The 20,012-nt window shown below is 39.7% G+C and overlaps 2 protein-coding genes across 5 annotated transcripts in view; both read right to left on the bottom strand.

Moving 5' to 3' along the window:
* Positions 1-968: 968 nt before the first annotated feature.
* Positions 969-9,729, bottom strand: LOC141442838 (serine hydrolase-like protein 2). Its single transcript, XM_074107980.1, has 6 exons — positions 9,480-9,729; positions 7,765-7,926; positions 7,244-7,351; positions 6,538-6,706; positions 5,815-5,922; positions 969-2,548 (listed from the first exon to the last, which is right to left on the bottom strand). Exons 1-6 carry the CDS (start codon positions 9,529-9,531, stop codon positions 2,248-2,250), a joined length of 900 nt encoding a protein of 299 aa, XP_073964081.1. The 5' UTR covers positions 9,532-9,729; the 3' UTR covers positions 969-2,247.
* Positions 9,730-12,743: 3,014 nt separating this feature from the next.
* The window catches only part of LOC141442836 (serine hydrolase-like protein), a 33,718-nt gene continuing 26,449 nt past the window's right edge, over positions 12,744-20,012 (bottom strand). For all 4 annotated transcript variants that reach the window (XM_074107968.1, XM_074107967.1, XM_074107969.1 and 1 more), the window contains exons 3-7: positions 18,478-18,609; positions 17,309-17,443; positions 16,426-16,573; positions 14,107-14,238; positions 12,744-13,466 (exon numbers count right to left, since the gene is read on the bottom strand). In XM_074107968.1, the coding sequence (XP_073964069.1) occupies positions 13,166-13,466; positions 14,107-14,238; positions 16,426-16,573; positions 17,309-17,443; positions 18,478-18,609 (848 nt within the window). In that variant the 3' untranslated portion in view covers positions 12,744-13,165. The remainder of the gene's footprint in view (positions 13,467-14,106; positions 14,239-16,425; positions 16,574-17,308; positions 17,444-18,477; positions 18,610-20,012) is intronic.

A 20,012-nucleotide genomic window follows, 5' to 3' on the forward strand; every position in this document is an offset into this window, starting at 1 on the left:
CCGTGGGAATATCGGGATAAAAATTAGCCTGTGTGTTATTCCAGAGGTCCAGCTACCTACATACTAAAATTCATGGCTCTAAGCCCAGTGGTTGTTATTTCGAGATTTTATCCCTAGGTATCCCGTGGGAATATCGAGTCAAAAAGTCCCTTACGTGTTATTTCAGACGTCCAGTTACCTACGTACCAAATTTCATGACTCTAAGCCCAGTGGTTATTATTTCAAGATTTTATCCCTATCCCGGGGGAATATCGGATAAAAAGTAACCAATGTGTTATTCCAGAGGTTCAGCTACATACATACTAAATTTCATGGCTCTAAGCCTTGCGGTTGTTATTTCAAGATTTTATCCCTAGGTATCCGTGGGAATATCGGATCAAAAAGTCACCTATCTGTTATTCCAAACGTCCAACTACCTACATACCAAATTTCATGACTCTAAGCCTAGAGGTTGTTATTTCAAGATTTTATCCCTATCCCGTGGGAATATCGGTATAAAAATTAGCTTGTGTGTTATTTCAGAGGTCCAGCTACTTACATACTAAAATTCATGGTCTAAACCCAGTGGTTGTTATTTCGAGATTTTATCAATAGGTATCCCGTGGGAATATCGAGTCAAAAAGGCCCTTACGTGTTATTCCAGACGTCCAGTTACCTACATACCAAATTTCATGACTCTAAGCCCCAGTGGTTATTATTTCAAGATTTTATCCCTATCCGGGGAATATCGGGATAAAAAGTAACCTATGTGTTATTCCAGAGGTTCAGCTACATACATACTAAATTTCATGGCTTTACGCCCTGCGGTTGTTATTTCAAGATTTTATCCCTAGGTATCCCGTGGGAATATCGGGTCAAAAAGTCACCTATCTGTTATTCCAAACGTCCAACTACCTACATACCAAATTTCATGACTCTAAGCCCAGAGGTTGTTATTTCGAGATTTTATCCCTATCCGTGGGAATACCGGGATAAAAAGTATCCTATGTTTTAATCCAGGTTATAAACTAACTTTTTGCCAAATTTCATCCAAATCCGTCCAGCCGTTTCAGCGTGAAAGAGTAACAAACATACTCACTCACTCACTCACTCACTCACTCACTCACAAACTTCGCATTTATAATATTAGTAGGATGACAGAAAGAAGTAGTGAATTCCAAGTGCGTTTTTTCTGTTCGGAATTTGGTAACTTCCGCCCAAAGGAATTTCCCTTTTTGGAAGGAGCGAAAACTTTTTACAGAATTATAAGAACGAGTAGTCTTCAGCATCAATTAGTGAGGTGAAGTTTGCGCGCCATAGAGCGGTGACCGCCATTTTGACATTCGAAGCGTCACTTGTCACTCGCACATGAGTGAGAAAGAACGATTTTACCTGTCATTGCATATTCTACCTACTTTACGCATATACAACAAAGACCATCGGAAGTGCTAACGTTTGATTTAATTCGGTATGGTGACCTTTGTCAACGTCAACACCCATTGTTTATTTTACTACCTATATTATTTTATGGTAGGAATGTACTCACCAGAACCAATATCTGACACAAAAAAGCGTGCTTAAATATCCGATAGGGCTCTATTTCTAGGGCTGCTGGTAGAACGTGTCAGATATTTTTGCACGCTCCGCTGTGGCAGACATTAATGCAGGTGACTGTACAGGTGTATTACAAATATAAGTTACATCGGACATCTTCGTCCGCGTAGGAGTGTTAACAAATGCCGAACCAAGCTGAAAGTAAGCACTACTGCCATTAAGACCTTATTGCATATCGCATTAAGCACAAGTTTGAATATGCAATGACAGGTAAACAACTGACTGACGCGATAACGTGTAGCGCGGCGCCGAACAAAGTGGCGGCCACCGCAATGGCGTGCGAACGTTCGACCAATGGCTGCTCAAGGTTTTAAGGGGCTCCTAGACGGGCCATATTTTCACTGCATTTTGTGGCCGGCAACTATTGGTGTCCCTCTCTAACTCACATGTTAGACAGAGACAATATGGCTCATCTAGGAGCCTCTTTACTCGCGCAAACGTAGCTCTTTTTTATGGGCAAAAATGGTTTCGCGCTTTCCAAAAAACTACTCACTGCACAGGTATATCAATGTAACTTATATTAATGGCCAGTGTTCCTAAAATGCGAGCAAAAACCATTGAAGTAGGTTGTCATAATTATCTGTCATTTCAATCGGTTTTGCGGGTTTTGCTCACATTTTACGATCCCAGTGGCACAACTGTAGATGGAACCCACTATAACTTAGACTTCGCCAATTTCTTATCCAAAAATTCGCACAATTCTTTAACAAAACGTTCCGGATTGGTGAAATGTACATCATGCCCGCCCTCCACGTTTAACACTAAGAAGTTTTCAACGTTTTTTTCCAAGTCTGCAATAAGCTTGACCGTTTCAGCCTTCCCTTTGGAGTAACCCTGGGAACTTTTAGCTGCTATCATGAGGGTGGGTGGGATATTTTTGGACCACACCCGGTAGTAGAAATCAGTGGGGTAGTTCTGTGGAGCTGGGTATTTGAGCCTCTTGTCCCAGGATAGTCTGTAAGGTGAAAAAATTTGTGAACATTACAGTAGGAGTGTCCATTCCACGGTAAAAAAAGTCTGCCAGTTGTTAGTTCCGTACCTAAAGGGTGCCAACGGAACCCTATTACTGAGACTCCGCTGTCTGTCTGTCTGTCTGTCCGTCCGTCTGTCACAGGGCTCCATTTCTTGAGTCGTAATAGTTAGATACTTGAAGTTGAAAGTAAGACCATCCATCCATCCCATCTTAGGTTGGCAACGCATCTGCAATCCCCCTGGTGTTGCAGGTGTCTATGGACTGTGGTGACCTCTTACCATCAGAAGACCCACTTGCTCGTTTGCCATCCAGTCGAATAAAAAAAAATTGGCTGCCATACAAAAAACCTGATTGTTTTGACGTTTTTTGCTTGATATTAAGAACGGCAACAGGTAAACGCTTGAAATATTCACAGAATTTTACAAGCTTTTATTTAGTTTCACCTGTCCCGTTGTCTGTCTGTCTCTCTGTAGTCAAATCTTGCAAGTAAAATTCGACCAACTTCCAGTAGTCGGATTGACTTGAAATTTGGCATACTTATGTAAATCACGTGACAATAATCTAGTAGTGACATCCTGGTAGTCCAGCCAGGATCGTCTCCGCAGGACGGAACTCTTCAACGGTTAATATCATCGACTTGAAATTTAGTTTCCAAATGTAGTTTGGGTGACAATGCAAGTACAAAATTGAAAATACAAACTGAAATATAGATGCATAGAAAGACCAGAAAAATAAGACCAGCACTGGGAATCGAACTCAGGTCCTCGGCATTTCGTGCCACGTGCTATACCGCTACACCACTGCTGGACAACGGCACAGACACAATTCACACATTCACAATTTTTTTTCAATTTAGGTTTTACGGGATGACCGTAAAAGTAAAAATTTGGAATTAAAATAAAAAATACAAAAAGATTCCAAAAAACCAATCTTAATGCAAGTACAGTCAACAAAAAGTATAGTCAGCAAAAAAAGCTTGTATTAAAAATGTTTTTTTTTATGGTTAGGTTAGTTTAGCTGTATAAACGCTTTTAAAATAAAATATAAATTAAAATAAAATAAATATTTAAGGGGGTCTCCCATACAAAAACTTGATTTTTTTGCCATTTTTTGCTAATGTCTAATGTTGTATAGATAATGGTACGGTACCCTTCGTGCGCGAGTCCGACTCGCACTTGGCCGGTTTTTTTATGCGTTGTTCTTGTTCTCGATTCATGAGATACTGCCTAGTGACAGACAGACAGACGGACAGTGGAGTCTTAGTAATGGGGTCCCGTTTTTATTAACCTTTGGGCACTGAACTCTAAAAAGGTCTCTAATCAAGGGCACTTCACATACAATTTTCAGCTCAATTTCCCAGAAACCGAAGCCGGGGCGCGTCAACGTAGAGTAATAGTACATTACTGCAGAGGCCATGAAGTAAGGGATTGATGGACGAGTTCGGGGTAGACGGCCGAGTCGTAGACGAGGCCGGATAAAACGAGTCCAGCAATCCCTGTTCTGGCCGAGGTTTGTATAGTGCTTTTCTCAAACAATGTGAGGAAATATTTCATTCATCCATACATCCATCCATCCATCCATCCGTCCGTCCGTGCGTCCTTTCATCCATCCATCCATCCATCCGTCCGTCCGTCCGTCCTTTCATCATCCCATCCATCCGTCCGTCCGTCCGTCCGTCCGACCGTCCTTCCATCCATCCATCCGTCCGTCCGTCCGTCCTTCCATCCATCCATCCATCCATCCATCCATCCATCCATCCATCCGTCCGTCCGTCCGTCCGTCCGTCCGTCCGTCCGTCCGTCCGTCCGTCCGTCCTTCCATCCGTCCATCCATCCGTCCGTCCTTCCATCCATCCATCCATCCGTCCGTCCGTCCGTCCGTCCTTCCATCCATCCATCCATCTGTCCGTCCGTCCGTCCGTCCTTCCATCCATCCATCCATCCATCCGTCCGTCCGTCCTTCCATCCATCCATCCATCCGTCCGTCCGTCCGTCCGTCCGTCCTTCCATCCATCCATCCATCCATTCATCCATCCGTCCGTCCGTCCGTCCGTCCGTCCTTCCATCCGTCCATCTATCCGTCCGTCCGTCCGTCCGTCCTTCCATCTATCCATCCATCCGTCCGTCCGTCCTTCCATCCATCCATCCATCTGTCCGTCCGTCCGTCCGTCCTTCCATCCATCCATCCATCCGTCCATCCGTCCTTCCATCCATCCATCCATCCGTCCGTCCGTCCGTCCGTCCTTCCTTCCATCCATCCGTCCGTCCGTCCTTCCATCCGTCCGTCCGTCCGTCCGTCCATCCATCCATCCATCAGTCCGTCCGTCCGTCCGTCCTTCCATCCATCCATCCATCCGTCCGTCCGTCCGTCCCATCCATCCATCCATCCATCCATCCATCCATCCATCCATCCATCCATCGCATCGCATCGCATCGCATCGCAGTATCGCAAATGCTTACAGAGTAGTGGTGGTTGGCTGTTCGTAATTTTTCCTTTGTCAGTTTAATGTTAGTAAGCAAATTTAAAAAGTTAGAGCAGCGGACAATAATGGATTTTCATACATACTTCATGGCCTAGGCCAAGAAGTTATGTAGGGAGGTGGTAGGGAGCCATAAATGAGAAACTTCATGTCTCCATTTCGTGACATTAACGCATACATTTCCGAGCATGTTTGAGAAAATGCATTTTTTGGTTAGATTGATATTTTTAATTTCGTAATATCTTTTGAAAGGAATGTCCGCTTTGAATAATTCAAAAAGTAATCTACAAGTATTGAAACCGTCTTGAATATAAAATTATTTATTTGAATAAAGATTAATACAAAGGTATGGATAACATGGTCTGATTTTAGTCGTCATTTCTGTCAACTTTTAAAATGTAAAAAAGTAGTTATAGTGACATAACTACAATAGTTGGCCATATGGTATTGTGAAGTTTTCTGTAGATCTTGATGTATTCTTTAATATCGTAAAACATTTTTTTGTTCTATAATCAATAGTTTCTACAGCGCATGCGATGTAAGATGTTTTATGGCAACTTTTTTTACACTTTGCGTACATTATTGTAGTTTAGGTACGGAATCTTAATTTTTTCTGTTAATAAATATAGCCTATGGCACTTTGGAATAATTTAGCATTCTAATAGTGAAAGAATTTTAAAAATCGGTCTAGTAGTTTTTGAGTGAATTCGTAACAAACATCCAAAAAACAATTTATATATTAGTGGAAGGATGGGCAAAGTTAACTTACTCATACAAGTCGTTCCCGATTTTCTTCAGGTTCCTGGACAGCACGAGCTCGGCCTGTGCCGGAGTGAAGCCCCGGGCCTTGCTCACGGACTCTAACGCTTTTTGCTTGCTGCAATATGAATAAACGTTAATAGCTATAAATAATACCTCTCTTTTTGCGTTGAGGCTATAATAAAATTGTACAGGAATAAAGTTTCGGTTTTGGTTTCAGCCGAAAGTCAAACACTAACCAAAAGTCGGCTGCGGTTGCAAATAGGTACTACATTCGGCCAGACCAAGTAAGATTAGCGACTTACAAGTGTCGATCCCGGAGGACTTTTTTATTACATAAGAGGGCAAAGTAAAGTAAAGGGTAAAGTAGCAAATTTGGACTTGAAATAAAAAATACAAAAAGAGCATGCGGGTCACCTGATGGGAAGCAATCCACACGTTGCGTTGCCGGCCCTTTAAGTGACTGATAGGCTCGTTTTTTAAAGATCCTTAAGTTGTACCGCTCCGGAAATACTGTCCAAGGAAGCTGGTTCCATACTTTAGTTGTGCGTTGAAAACAGTTTCGCTTAAAGCGGACGGTGTTAGATTGCCAATCATCAAGGTGGTGAGGATTATATGACTGACGTCTGCGCAACAATCCGAATAATTTATCTGAACACTCCCCATGATATATGCGGTATAAGATGCAACATCCCTCCGCATTGCCAGAGGAGATTTACGCAATCACACTCACCGGTATATCCTGGCGCCGCGGAACGTACTGTAGTTATCATAATAGCTCTCGTAGAAGGACTTGAAGTATTCTACAGGGTCGTGAACCTGTAGCCGCTGCCAGGAGGGCCCCGGGTCGAGCAGTACTAACTTTGATATACGGTTGGGGTACACCGCGTTGTAGAATAAACCTTGAAAATGGGGATTTTAAGTTTTATTCCCTCAAAATTGCACAGTAGCCACAGGATAGCGACAAAAAAACACTTGACAGTTAAAGTCGCAGGCAAAATCAATTTAATAATATTTGTGACTTTAATGTAGGAAGATTGCCAACAACAATTGATAGCCAACTTTGCCTAGTCTTGGTAAACCAGGCAAAGTTGGTCATCGATTATTATTATTATTATTTATAATGCATAGGCAGCTTTTAGCAGAGCTAATGCATGCATATCATTGCTCACTTGTGTAATTGTCTTCAAAGTAAACAAATAATTCTGCTCTAGTGCTAGAATCAAATACCTAAGTCTGTATCTAATGTGTAAGTGGATAAGTAATAGGTTTGTGTCTTAAAAAAATCTAATTAGGCCATCAGTTAGATTATAAAAAAAATATTGGGCATATTTTGTTTTCTTTTGTCAATTAAAGAAAAAATGTTAAAGAGCCAGTAAAAGATTCGCGTGACGTCACTTGACGTGAAACTGTGTACTCAATTTGGGTTAAATACTTACCCTGTTCAGTGGCCATAGAGTGTCCGATATAAATGAAATCCTTCCATTCCAAGTGACGCACCACCAGCTCCAATGCACCAATAAAATGTATTCTACACAGCATCACACCTGTACAAAAAACACTTGCCATTTTACTCAGAAATGCACGTTAACTTACGTATTAAACTAATCACACATATGAAACTAACTGAGTGGACCTTGCATGACTTCCATTGCAACAAAGTTCTTATTTAATGAATATGGCAAAAAGCCGAATTAATGCGGCTATCATGTCAAACTTCACTTTTTTACAGTCTACTGTTAATGTCACTGTTTGTACCTTTTGTTCATGGACTTTTAGTTTGTATTTTCATATTAAATCACTAATGATAAAAATGATAATAAGAATTTAATAATATAAATAAAATAAAGCACCCAAATTTACCGCCCATCACATCTATTTTTAATGCTCAAGATGCTTGGGCATATGTACAAAACAATTGGCCCACCTTTTTTTATTGACATTTAAAGTAACTACTCACCATGTGGCAATGGATCTGATAGACCATTGCCTGGAATATCAAATCCAACATAATGGTATGTCTCCGGTAGCAGTTCTAGTAAAGGTGCAAATGTGGCTGCACTGTCCTGTCGACCGTGTACCAACAACGCTGGAGGTCCGTCCGGATTGCCCCATGATATCACTGCAAATATATAAAGTAATGGTTATAAAAGCAAATAAATGTGAATTTCTTAACCTTTTCATATGGAGAAAGTGAAAAAAAACAGTATTTTAATCAGTGCCAGCCCAGGGGTAGAGTAAGCAGTTACTTTAGGCACCAGATAGCAAATGGCACCATTTTCTAGTTCTCAGCGCAAAATGCAATTTTGATGGCGTCTTTTGAGGGGCATGGGAGCAAAGCCGGTTTTAACGCTTCCAGCGCCCTGGGCGAGATTTCTACGGCTCCCCCAACTTTTGGGAATTTTCTAGAAGGTATAGGCTTCTGGCGTCCCTTTAAGCCTCACCGCGCCCTACCCAACGCCGCTACTGCATGGAAGTGATGTAGACAATCTTGCTCCACATTGATCAAGGGCTAAAGGCAGAGCTTGTTTTAGTCCTGTTTGTCTAAAATACTACAAATTGACAAATAAAACTAAAAATAGCATGTGGTATTCTCAAATGTTGTATAGATACAAGCCTTTGAATGCAAAAGTTTTCTTTTAGACTGTGCCTTCCAAAGTAATCTAGATTTACTGGTTTAATCCTTCAAGGACGGTAGAATCATTATCAGTATTCTGAGCCTAGATTGAGATATCATAAAATATGTAACAGCTGACTTTGGACTATATTACATACAATACATTCTCAACTTAATCTTGTAATAATATAATAGATAAAGAAAAAGTTGTTTTTTAATTGGATCACACTAAAAAAATAATTTTAAGCACATGAAAAAAAAAAACTAGATTTATAGCAACTCACTAGAACAATTTAATCTTGAATAAGTGTAATGGTCAGTTTAGTAGTGTCAAAATGTATGTAGTATATAATTCAATCTTAACCCGCAAACTTAGTGTATATGTATATATACCATATAAATCTATATTTTATCTTTTACAATAAGATAAGTGTAAAGAAATAATAGCTAGTACCCACTATAAAAGTGTTTCAATGATTTTGCATATCTCAAAAGGAAAAAAATGAACCCTTATAGGATCACTTTTTGTCTGTCTGTCAAGACAAGACCCTTTTTCTCGGGAACGCTTAGAGGCATCAAGCTGAAATTTATATCAAATACTGAGGGCTACTGTACCTTGGAGCTGTGAAAAAATCAAACTTCTAAGCCAACACAATCAAAAGATGCAGCTGTTTATGCTGCAAATTTCCGCAAATTTTCGAAACTCGCCTACAGGGTACTTCCCGTGAACTCAGAATCTTGAAATTTGATATGAAGTAGCTATTATAACACAACCAACTAGAAAAGTCTGATAATCTTTTTTTTATGTCTGTAAAAATATCAATGACCAATATGACCCCACACTCCGTACATTTTGCTTAAGAGTAGGGCTCTGCATACACTGGATGCATTAAATCACTCGGAAAGAGCGAGAAATATCTTCAAGACACGATTCCCGTTTACTTACATACCTATAAATGTGTACGGAACCCTCAGTGCGCGAGTCCGACTCTTGTAATTATTTTTAACAATTAACATAAAGTAAATACATTATGCGAAGACAAAATAAACGCACTTACATGCTACTCTCCCCCAAGGTGCAGTAATGAACCATTCTTTTAAAACCTTCATACTTTAATTTAGATATGTGTAATTTAGGCTTTCTCTACAAAAACTTGCGCGCAGGCAAACCAAATTAAAAAGCAAAGCAAGATTTTTAAGATTTTGTTTACTTTATGACTTTAAAAGTTACGTTGACATTGACATTGACGTGACGGACGAGGACGTGACGTGGGGTGGCGTCGTGACACTTGGGTGACACTCTTTCCCGGCCCGAATAACACCGACATGGAAATATCGGCCCTAAATTCAAATTCAAATTCAAATTCAATTACTTTATTTACTTACTTTTTTTTTACTTTCTTTACACGCCCATAAAAACTGACAGGAGCTTCTATGGGTGTGTACACGAAAAACAGGGTTGGTATTTCCATGTCGGTATTATCCGGGCCGGGAAAGAGTGTCACCCTTAGGGTGTAGTTAATGTACAAATTGTTAATGCACGCTCGAATAATGCACAGCCTGATGCAAATCCGTGCTTATAATATTGCTCGGGTGACACTATTTCCCGGCCGTACAATACCGACATGGAAATACCGACATGATATTTCGTGTATACGCGTCAGAGGAAGTAAACACCCATGTGCCTCTCCATAGAGGCCCTATTCTACTATACACAAAGTCTAAAGAACTTTACATTTTTGTTATGCAAATATGTGTAAAATCGATATAGAAATAAAAAAACACGTATTATATCTTTCTTTCTAAGGTGTGTTGGCATATAAAAACGACGGCATGACATTTATTTATTCTATACTCGCCAATGATTTGTCATTACGAGCAAGTGACGTTTCATCGTGCCATCCGCCATCTTATGCGACAGAGGCTTTGTGGTACGTGAGCTGAACTAATACTACGGAGTTTTTGGTGATTTTCAGTGTTATAAAAATACTTTTAAATTTGGTTTCGTGTTGTGGACATCAAGTGATGCATACACAATATGCCTTTGTGTTCCATAGAACAGCGTTCTTCTCGGAAAACGAGAAATCAACCGTTTTTGACTCTTCATAGGTTAGTTGCCGTTATTTCAACAAATAGTGCCATTTCATGATAATATTTACATAATGATAATTATTTTTCTGAAGCTTTTATAATTTTCATCAAAGATAAATGCAGATTTTTCACCATTTAACGTTGTATTTTTGGTTCTATTGAATTTGGTAAAATTTTCAATCTTCTTTAGTGTTGTGCTGAATATCGACATAAGTAGAACTGAAATAACTGTATATTTCGTTCATGGTTTTTGACTAATAGCTGTTCTAATTTTACAGATTCCCTAAAAATTATGTATTACGGCGGATGTAGTTCGACCCTTAGCGCAGATAATAAATCCACGGCATAAGAAACTGAACATTTGTTTGTTGCATTATGAAGAGTCGCAGTTCAACAGAACTTTAGACGTTATCAGATTCGCTATATTTGATATTTGTAATATGAGATAGTTGATGATTTATGTAAATTTAAAAATTCTGGAATTATTTTCGTTGTTTACAAATAATGGGCATTTAAAACGTTGTTGTTGCTTAATTTAGTCAGCACAAGGTAGTCACGCCCTATTTAATTCGAGCAAGTCTCTGAAACAAGCGTAGCTTTCTTTTGCAAGTTCGGTTACATGTTTTTCCACTTGTATCGTATTAGTTATCAGTAGCCTTAATGTGATTTAAATTATTGTACAGGATTTTTTAACACAATAACATTTTGGCAGGTGCTTTTCACTCGCAATTTTTTTTTCTTGTGATTATTGTGGCCATACTAATAAATGATTTATTTGCTGTTATTTTTTTCTAACCTCCTGTTAATAGACATTGCAAAGTAATTAATAAACCTCATATTATTTTATTTTTCTTTCCAATAAATAGTAGCACATATTTTTTTTTTTCTTATAATCAGTATTTCAGTAACTACTGATTTCGAGATACCTCTACCCCTTATGATTTCCAAACGAATGTTATATTACCAATCTCCTTGTACCTATATGCAGTCAAAGTAATTATGAACAAAGTGATTTTCAAACTGGTTTTTCCAAAAATAAACACAAAATATTGATACCATTGCTGCTCAAAGTATTAGCCGCTAATAATTTGAATATCGATATCAAATATTTTGGTTTCGAAATCGATATCACAACCCTTGAGCGCCATTTTATGCGACATGTTTAGGTATGCACGCGTATTTTGTAGGTATTTCCAGTCCATAGGTGTATAGGTCTATGTTACACGCCCATAGAAACTTGTCAGTTTGACACCAATTTGTATGGGCGTGTACACGAAATATCGGGCCGGTATTTCCATGTCGGTATTGTCCGTGCCGGTGAATAGTGTCACCCATATTGCTCGAACTATTTTTGGGAAAATACCTACCGACCATTTTTTTTGTGTACACCGAATATTAATAAATTTAGTAGAAAATAACTTAATATGGCCCTGGCGCTTCGCCGGCCGCTGCCGCGGCACGCTTGCTACGCTCCCTCGGCTCGCGCATTGTGGTCACAATTGGACCTAACACAACCTAAAACAAATTTAATCTATGGTCATTCGAATAGATTGGATTCAGATTATCACGTCGTACCAATGTCGTACATTATCACTACGTACATTACAGCGCGCGCAATATTTTGTACGGCATGATAATCGGAAGCAATAACATGCTGAGCTGCGCGCAATATTTTGTACGTCATGTATATTATGGCGAATAGCGAATAATACTATCTATCTATGGATTATCACGTCGTACATTATTGCGCGTACATTCCGAGTTGTACATTATTGTTTCCCTTGACCGCGTGGCAATTTTTTTAAACTCGCCAGGAACAGGCGAAAGAAATGGTACCCATACAATTATATAAGTGTGAAATGTCAAGACATCAACAGGGCTACTACGAAACTCTAAACTAGAAGTTACTGAATTTAGTGTCGTGCGGTTATACTATTTAATACGAGAGCGAGAGGGACCGCACGACACGAACTTCGAGTTTCGTAGTAGCCTTGCAGGTTTTTTTCCAGGTGATGGCTGGAACGGAATGAGGCGTGGAATGAAATAATATTAATTCAGTATGATACGGGAAACTAGAGAGTTAGGTTGAATTGTGTGAATATCGTTCTTATTCAATAAGCAGTAATTCATTCATATCAAGGATTCTTACTGTATAAAAGATAGGGTAGATAGGGTTTGCAACATGCAAGACAAGTAATAGCTCATCGAAATGATACAAAATAAAACAAACATTAACGCGGTACCATAACATTTATATTTGAATAATGGGTCTCGGCTGGACTAAAATAGCAAGCAGAGGGGATGCCAATCTCTAAGCTTACCCGCGGACAGACAGACAGACAGACGGACAGACATGGCGAATCTATAAGGGTTCCTTGTTGACTACGGAACCCTAAAAAGGAGTTTATATTTAAGCGTTGATTACTAGGTGGGGCTAGGACCGATTACAGTGTACTTAATTAATAATATTTCTAGAGCCCTTTTTCCCGATCAAATGTCACCAATATCAATATTTCGATCTTGTTTCTTCATTCAGGCTCGCACTCTAACATATTTGGCGTACTTATAGATATACATATTTTAACGTAATATCCATTTAATAAAATTTTTAACTGCCATACCCGTAATTTACTTATGTACGGCTTTTTTAATTTCATAATTTCGACTTAACGCTAAAATCTCGCTTCATAAAATCAATGACGTACTCCACAAACGATTCCGGGTTTGTGAAGTGAACGCTGTGGCCACCTTCCACGTTCAGAATCAAAAAGTCTTTCATTTCACTTTGGAGTTTCTTGAACATTTTTGCGGCGTAGTCGGCGGTGGGCCCAGCGTTGGGCGTCTCACTCGCGACAACTGATAACGTCGGTGCTTTCGTGGAAAGTGTTGCGTAGAACATATCAAATAGGATGGGCACTGTTGATATCTTCTTCACCTTATGGCCCCAAGTTAAGCTGTGAATAAAAAACGAGTAGGCAAATAATTATTTTCGGCACCACTTTTTTAAACCTCGTAAATTATCTTAGCTCTCAATCTTTTTAATATACATAAACTGAAAAAGCACAGTTTGTACTCAGGATAATGCAAGTTATTTTTAAGTGCTACCAGATGGAGCTGCTTGCAATGTTGTTTATTTGAGGTTTAGATAAGCTGGTGGCAAAAGTTAATCCAACTTGTTAAGAGATGGCGCTACGACATACGCTGCAGCGTAGACACTACACCCTCTGCTGCACTCGCTATAGATAAAAGGCTGCGTTTCCAGCAGAGATGTGCGGTGCGAGGATCGTTGCGACGAATGTGTTTGTCATGGATCAATAGAAACACTTCATTTACCTATCTTCGCTCCACTGAGCTGTTTCCACTAGAACTGGAACTGCGCTAAGCACATCTGGTGGAAATGCGGCCTAAGCCAACGTTAGCCAGCCTGAAGGATGCGGTTATACCTATGTGAGCGTGAGATGGAATATAGAATATATGAAATACATGGTGCAAACACTTATTTCTAATCTCTGTATAGCGACAGCTAAGTAGTTGAAGCATTAGTTACTAGATGGCGTTATACGCGTTGGTTTTGCTGAGATGGCTCTAGCTCACCTGTACTTCTCATCCTCCTCTTTCACCAGTGACCGGGACAGGATCAGCTCGCTCTGCTCCTCCGTCACATCCCGCGCCCTCACTACGAGAGACACAGCTTCTTCGTAAGAGTACAGACGCGGGTCCGCACGGCTGGAAGTAAAATGGTGTTGATGTAGATATTTAGTTCATTTACGTCGTAAAGATAAGATGCTTATTTTTAAATTTCCTATTCGTTATTTTGCGTTTTGGTTCACGTTAACTTAAAAAAACTAAAACTTGGCAAGGAAACTGGAAACCCTACCACGTGTTTACATCATGCTACACCATACTACATTTTTACCGCTCCATATTTTAGGTAAACGAGTCCTAAGCTGCTGATAAAGTTAAGTATTCACTCGTAATGAGCATTCTAACGAATTTTACAATTACAGATAACAGCTCAAAAAATAAACAGGAGCTTTTTATAGGTAAGTCATTTACGATGACGCGTGCCGTGGTTCTTATTACAATGTTATTAATGTTTTATTTTGACAATATCACGCGTCTTCGTGGATGGCATGGCACTACTAGGTATAGCGAGCCTTCTATCGAGCGTTCTATACTTGAAACGTTTAAGTAATGAACTAAATGTAAACAAACTCCAGGTACCAGATTTGGTAAATTCAAGGAATTTAAAAATTTTACTTGTCTGTCATTAACTAATTTATTTAAAATACAGTTTTGCAGGTGGTAGGACCTTGTGCAAGGTCTGCCCGGGTTGCTTGCTACCACCATCTTGCTCGCTAATCCTGCCGTGAAGCAGCAGTGCTTGCACTGTTGTGTTTCGGTGTGGAGCGTAAGACAGCCGGTGAAATTACTGGCACTTGAGGTATCTTAGGCCTCTAGGTTGGCAACGCACCTGCAATCCCCCTGGTGTTGCAGGTGTCTATGGACGGTGCTGATCTCTTAACATCAGGAGACCCACTTGCTCGTTTGCCATCCAGTCGAATAAAAAAAAAGTAATGTACTATTTTAGTTAGTTCAATGGGGGGATTTCAATATTTAAAACACCAATTGACGTTGTTCTGTTTACATTATTAGTAAGGTTTTGCCAAGCATCTGTCCGAAAGTAGGTATAGAATAGAATATAATTACGTTTATTCAGCCAACACAACCATCATGACAAAAAATATAAGACACGTTTGCAGAATGATAAAGAATACAAAAACAAACACATAATGATGTGAAGCCGAAATGGTCTCCACTCAGTGGTGCCATTGGCACGACTAGCGTAAAAAAAAAGCATTTACTGGAGCAGGGCTTCCCAAACTGTGCGTGGGCGTTGCGACATTATCCCAGGGGCGTCGCGTGTCGATTTCTTTTCATTTATATGCTTATGTTTTGATTTTATACATATATATGCTAATAAAATTATAAATGTCCAAATAGTGTTTTTCTGATAACATGTTACTAAGTATTTTTGGGAACTGGGTTGAGAGGCGTCGTAAAAAATAGCAGTCCCTAGGGCATCACAGTACAACAAATAAGTTTGGGAAGCATGTACTAGAGCGTTCCCTAGAATGATCGTGCAAATGTTCGTAGCAATATTTGGCTCTATGCTTATGTTACGTTGTTCGTTCAGTTCAAGAAATTAAAAAAAAATGGAACCGACTTCAAAAACCTTGAAAATAATTTCCTACTAGTTTGAAGTCGGTGCCTCAGCACGAGCCAGCAGTAGTGATTGAAGCCCGATATATAGTATGTAGTTGAGGTAGACGACTATAGGACTCCACTCCTGCTGGCTCGTGCTGAGCACCGACTTAAAAATTAGAAAATTATTTTCAAGGTTTTTGAAGTCGGTTCCATTTTTTGTTAATTTTCATAGTTTTTAGATTTGTAGCCAAAGTTCATCTCACAACTATTCCATTAAGCTCAAATACGGCATAGTTATATTATTATATAACAGAGTACCGGTACCTATACGGTCTTCATCATCAGGCCCAGTTCACCAAATGATACTTTCTGAACGTAAATACTTGACTTGGTGTTAAAAATGTTAAAATCGCTATAGGTGTGCTTTAAAAATTCGAGGGTTGCCCTCGATTTATCTAGGATTTCATCATCAGATCCTGACATGGGGAAAGTATGTCCTTTAGAACTAAAAAATAATTTTGAAATTCAGCCCACAATTGGCGGAGTTATCGCGTAACAAACATACAAAAAAAAACATACACACCCGAATTGAGAACCTCCTTTTATGAAGTCGGTTGAAAACGTCCATTGTTCGATATTCTGTTACAAGCGAATGCTCAATTTTATCAGAACCTACAGATTGCCGCATTGAGAATGTTTTCTTACCTGAAGTAGTTATCGTAATAACTTTCTATGTGGTGCTTGAACCACAACTTCGGTTTGTGCGCCAGCAGATGGAAACCGACTGGTGTGGGCGGATCTAACGCCACCATCTTGGATATTCTACCAGGAAACGCCGCATTGTAGTATGAACCTGCAATGTAGTAAGTTCGTATATAAGAATAAGAATCATTTAAGAAGCGGCCACACCGCTGCTTAAAAAACGGTGACGGAACGGAATCGCAGTGACGTGCCGTAAACGTCACGACTTTTGGTGGAGAGCATGCAGTTAAGTCCTGGCCCTATACCACGAAGTGAAAAACTCGAACTTCGTATGTTGCCGTCCCGCTGATGCTTAGGTATGCCATTCGAACTTCGATTTGCGAGTTTCGTAGTAGCCCATCTGACGTTTACGGCACATCAGTGCGATTCCGCACCGTTTGCGTATTTTAAGCAGCGATGTGGAGAGCATGCAATAAAAACAGTGCGCATACGATGCGTCACTGCGATTCCGTATCGTCACCGTTTTTTAAGCAGCGGTGGTCGCTCCTTCGCGGTGGGTTTAATGGGTGGGTTTGGCGCAATTTAAATTTAAAACGTATCTAATATTTTTTTAAATGAAAATCTTCTAGGGTGAGGGCACCAGTCATGGACAGGAACCAATAATGGAATATTTTTTCCGCTAACCCGCTAAATTAAGAAACGGACGCCACTTTTTCTTAAACTAATAACGCTTATGTGCAGATAACTAATGATCAACTGGTAAAGTTCATGAATGGTGAGCTATAAGGCATTGAATCCTTGCTGTCCATTACTGGATAGTACTACTGTGCTTAGCATGTCCATGATTGGTGCCGTCACATTACTTCTTATTAAGGGTAAAACTTACTAATAAGGTAGCCCATGGAATGGGCAATGCAGATGAAGGTGTTCCACCGTAGTTGCTCCACTATTTGATTGATGGACTCCACTAGATGTAGCTGTGATATCGTGGGGCCTGGCATCGGGTCCGAGCGACCGTGGCCTTTGGAGAAAAAAAAACATTAAAGGTGTTGTTATATCTTTACACCAGCAATGCAGGCATGCATGTTGTTATTGTTGTTTACTACACCTCGCCCTAGGCAGGTAATTGCTAAAATACCTCTGAGAGCAAAATTACGTATTACTCGTATGGAGCTTATTTATATAGTACAGTCACCAGCACCAATATCTGACACAACAAGCGTGCATAAATATCTGATACGACTCTATTTCTAGGGCCGGAAGGACGTGTCAGATATTTTTGCACGCTCCGCTGTGGCAGATATTAATGCTGGTGACTGTACTTAGTGCAATTATTATACACTAGCAGTGTAGCAGTTACCCGCGACTCCGTCCGCGTAGAATTCGGTTTTCACTGTCCCGCGGGAACTAAGCGATTTTCCGGAATAAAAACTATCCTATGTCCTTCCCCGGGACGCAAACTATATATGTACCGAATTTCATCGAAATCGTTTCGGCGGTTTAGACGTGATGGACTAACAAATAAACAAACAGACTTTCAAACTCGTATTTATAATATTAGTAGGATATAATAAGTGACAGAGATGCAACTATTGAAATAGTATCATTAGCAAACAGTGCCAGTTTTTTTTTTAAAGAATACAATTCTGCAATGCACTTGTGAGCTCGAATCATATCATAGTTTCACTATAGATAGATAGAATAGAGACCAAATGAAAGAGGTTCCGTAAACTGCTTCAACTTTGCCCTCTGGCCCCAACATTGCCGGATTTCATTTAGAGTCGATAACTTAGCACTCGTATAGGTTTTTAAACTTTTATCCTCGTCGAGTAGTAATAATTCCCGTGTTGATGACTCTAAATCAAATCAGGCAATGTTGGGGCCAGAGGGCAAAGTTGAAGCAGTTTAAGGTTCTACATTTTTTTGTATTGTATTGTAAAACTCTTTATTGTACATAAAAACACAAATTCTCAAGTCTTATAAATTATTAATGCTCTTCTAATGCTGGATTCAATAGATGGCAGCACCATCCAAGTAACATCCCTCTTAACTTACCGGGTAGATCTAAGGCAACGTAATAATAGTCATCGGGCAATAAGTTAACAAGCGGGACGAAGGTGGCAGCACTGTCTACGTAGCCGTGCACCAGCAGCACTGGCGGCTTTGCAGAATCGCCCCATGTTGCCACTGAAACAGCCAGACGATTAGTTAGGTGACATTCGTGCAAGATAACTCTTAGATTTTGTAGAATTGAAATATCAATGGAGAGGCACAGGGCAAGAAACAAAACTATCACTTCATTGCATAATGGAAGGCTGTTGTTGTTGACTTCGTCCGCGTAGAAGTCGTTTATCGCTACCCCGCGGGAACCATGCCATTTCCCGGGATAGAAACGATCTTATGTCCTTCCCGGGACTCAAACTACCTAGCTATAAAACGAATTTCATCTAAATCGGTTCAGTGGTTTAGAAGTGGTGAGGTAACTAACAAACAAACAGACTTAAGCTTTTGCATTTTTAATATTAGTGGGAAGAGTGGGATATTAATATTCATCATCACCAGGGCCGGGTTTAGGGAAGGGGAACTGGAGCTACCGGGGCCTCCACAAAAGAGGGGCGCCCACAATAGGAAATTTAGTTTTTTTTTTCAAATTCCGACGAGTAAACATTAAGTAGTAAACAACTTTTTCTTTGAATTTTTTTTCGCTGTTTCACTACCTATAGTATTTGTACAGACATAATTATACTGTTAATTTTATTTGGAAAATAGTTTTTGGGTCCCCACTCCTCTGTTGCTCCAGCTCCAAGGCCTTCACACCTCTAAATCCTGCCCTGATCATCACTATTGTCATTCCCAGCCTATAAATGTCCCACGCCCAGCGGCACGGGCCTCCTCTCAGAACGAGACGACTTGGGCCGTATCTAACTATTCACGATTCGATACACATAAAAAACTGTTATTAAGAGCTTTCCAAGTCGATGCTGGTACTAAAAATGTCAAGACAGGGGAGTATCCCCAAAAATCTTTATTTCGGTAATAACTCGAAAACCGTACAACTTTTACTGGGGTCATGTTGGGTTGATTAGGTTCCTCTTGAGCTGGCCTACCTGTGGTGTCACTGTGACGTGGTACTTCTGGGACACCTTGTATAGTTCCCACGCGGGCCCAAATTATTAATAATTAGCTTTATATTATTAGTGCTTTAAGAGCGTTTATACCTACCTGCTGAGCTGGCAACGTTGCTTTTTTGTTAGTTTTACTCTATTAGGTATTCCATAAAAATTGAATGAAAATTAAAAATGTGGTATGTTAGAACTGTTCTTAATATTTAAGTTAATGTGTCTACTACAATAATTATTCGTGATAGACTTTTATTTTCTTTACAAACCGTTAATAAACATTTGTTCGTTTTTAATTATTGCAGTAGACACATTAACTTAAATATTAAGAAGAGTTCCAGACCACATTTTTAATTTTCATTAAATTTTTATGGAATAATCGAGAAAAACTAACAAAAATGCAACGTTGCCAGTGCCCTTAGTGTAAGTTTTCGGTTACAAAATACGTCTCCATCGCGTTCGCGTTAAAAT

Source organism: Choristoneura fumiferana, chromosome 26, assembly GCF_025370935.1.
Source record: "Choristoneura fumiferana chromosome 26, NRCan_CFum_1, whole genome shotgun sequence".
Lineage (NCBI taxonomy): Eukaryota > Metazoa > Arthropoda > Insecta > Lepidoptera > Tortricidae > Choristoneura > Choristoneura fumiferana.

Excerpts from the sequence above, each read along its gene's own strand:
- LOC141442838 (XM_074107980.1), bottom strand. The coding sequence starts at position 9,531 with ATGAAGGTTTTAAAAGAATGGTTCATTACTGCACCTTGGGGGAGAGTA. Across the intron at positions 6,707-7,243 it reads CTCTATGGCCACTGAACAGG|GTTTATTCTACAACGCGGTG; the intron begins GTAAGTATTTAA and ends CCCATTTTCAAG. Across the intron at positions 2,549-5,814 it reads ATCGGGAACGACTTGTATGA|ACTATCCTGGGACAAGAGGC; the intron begins GTAAGTTAACTT and ends TTCACCTTACAG.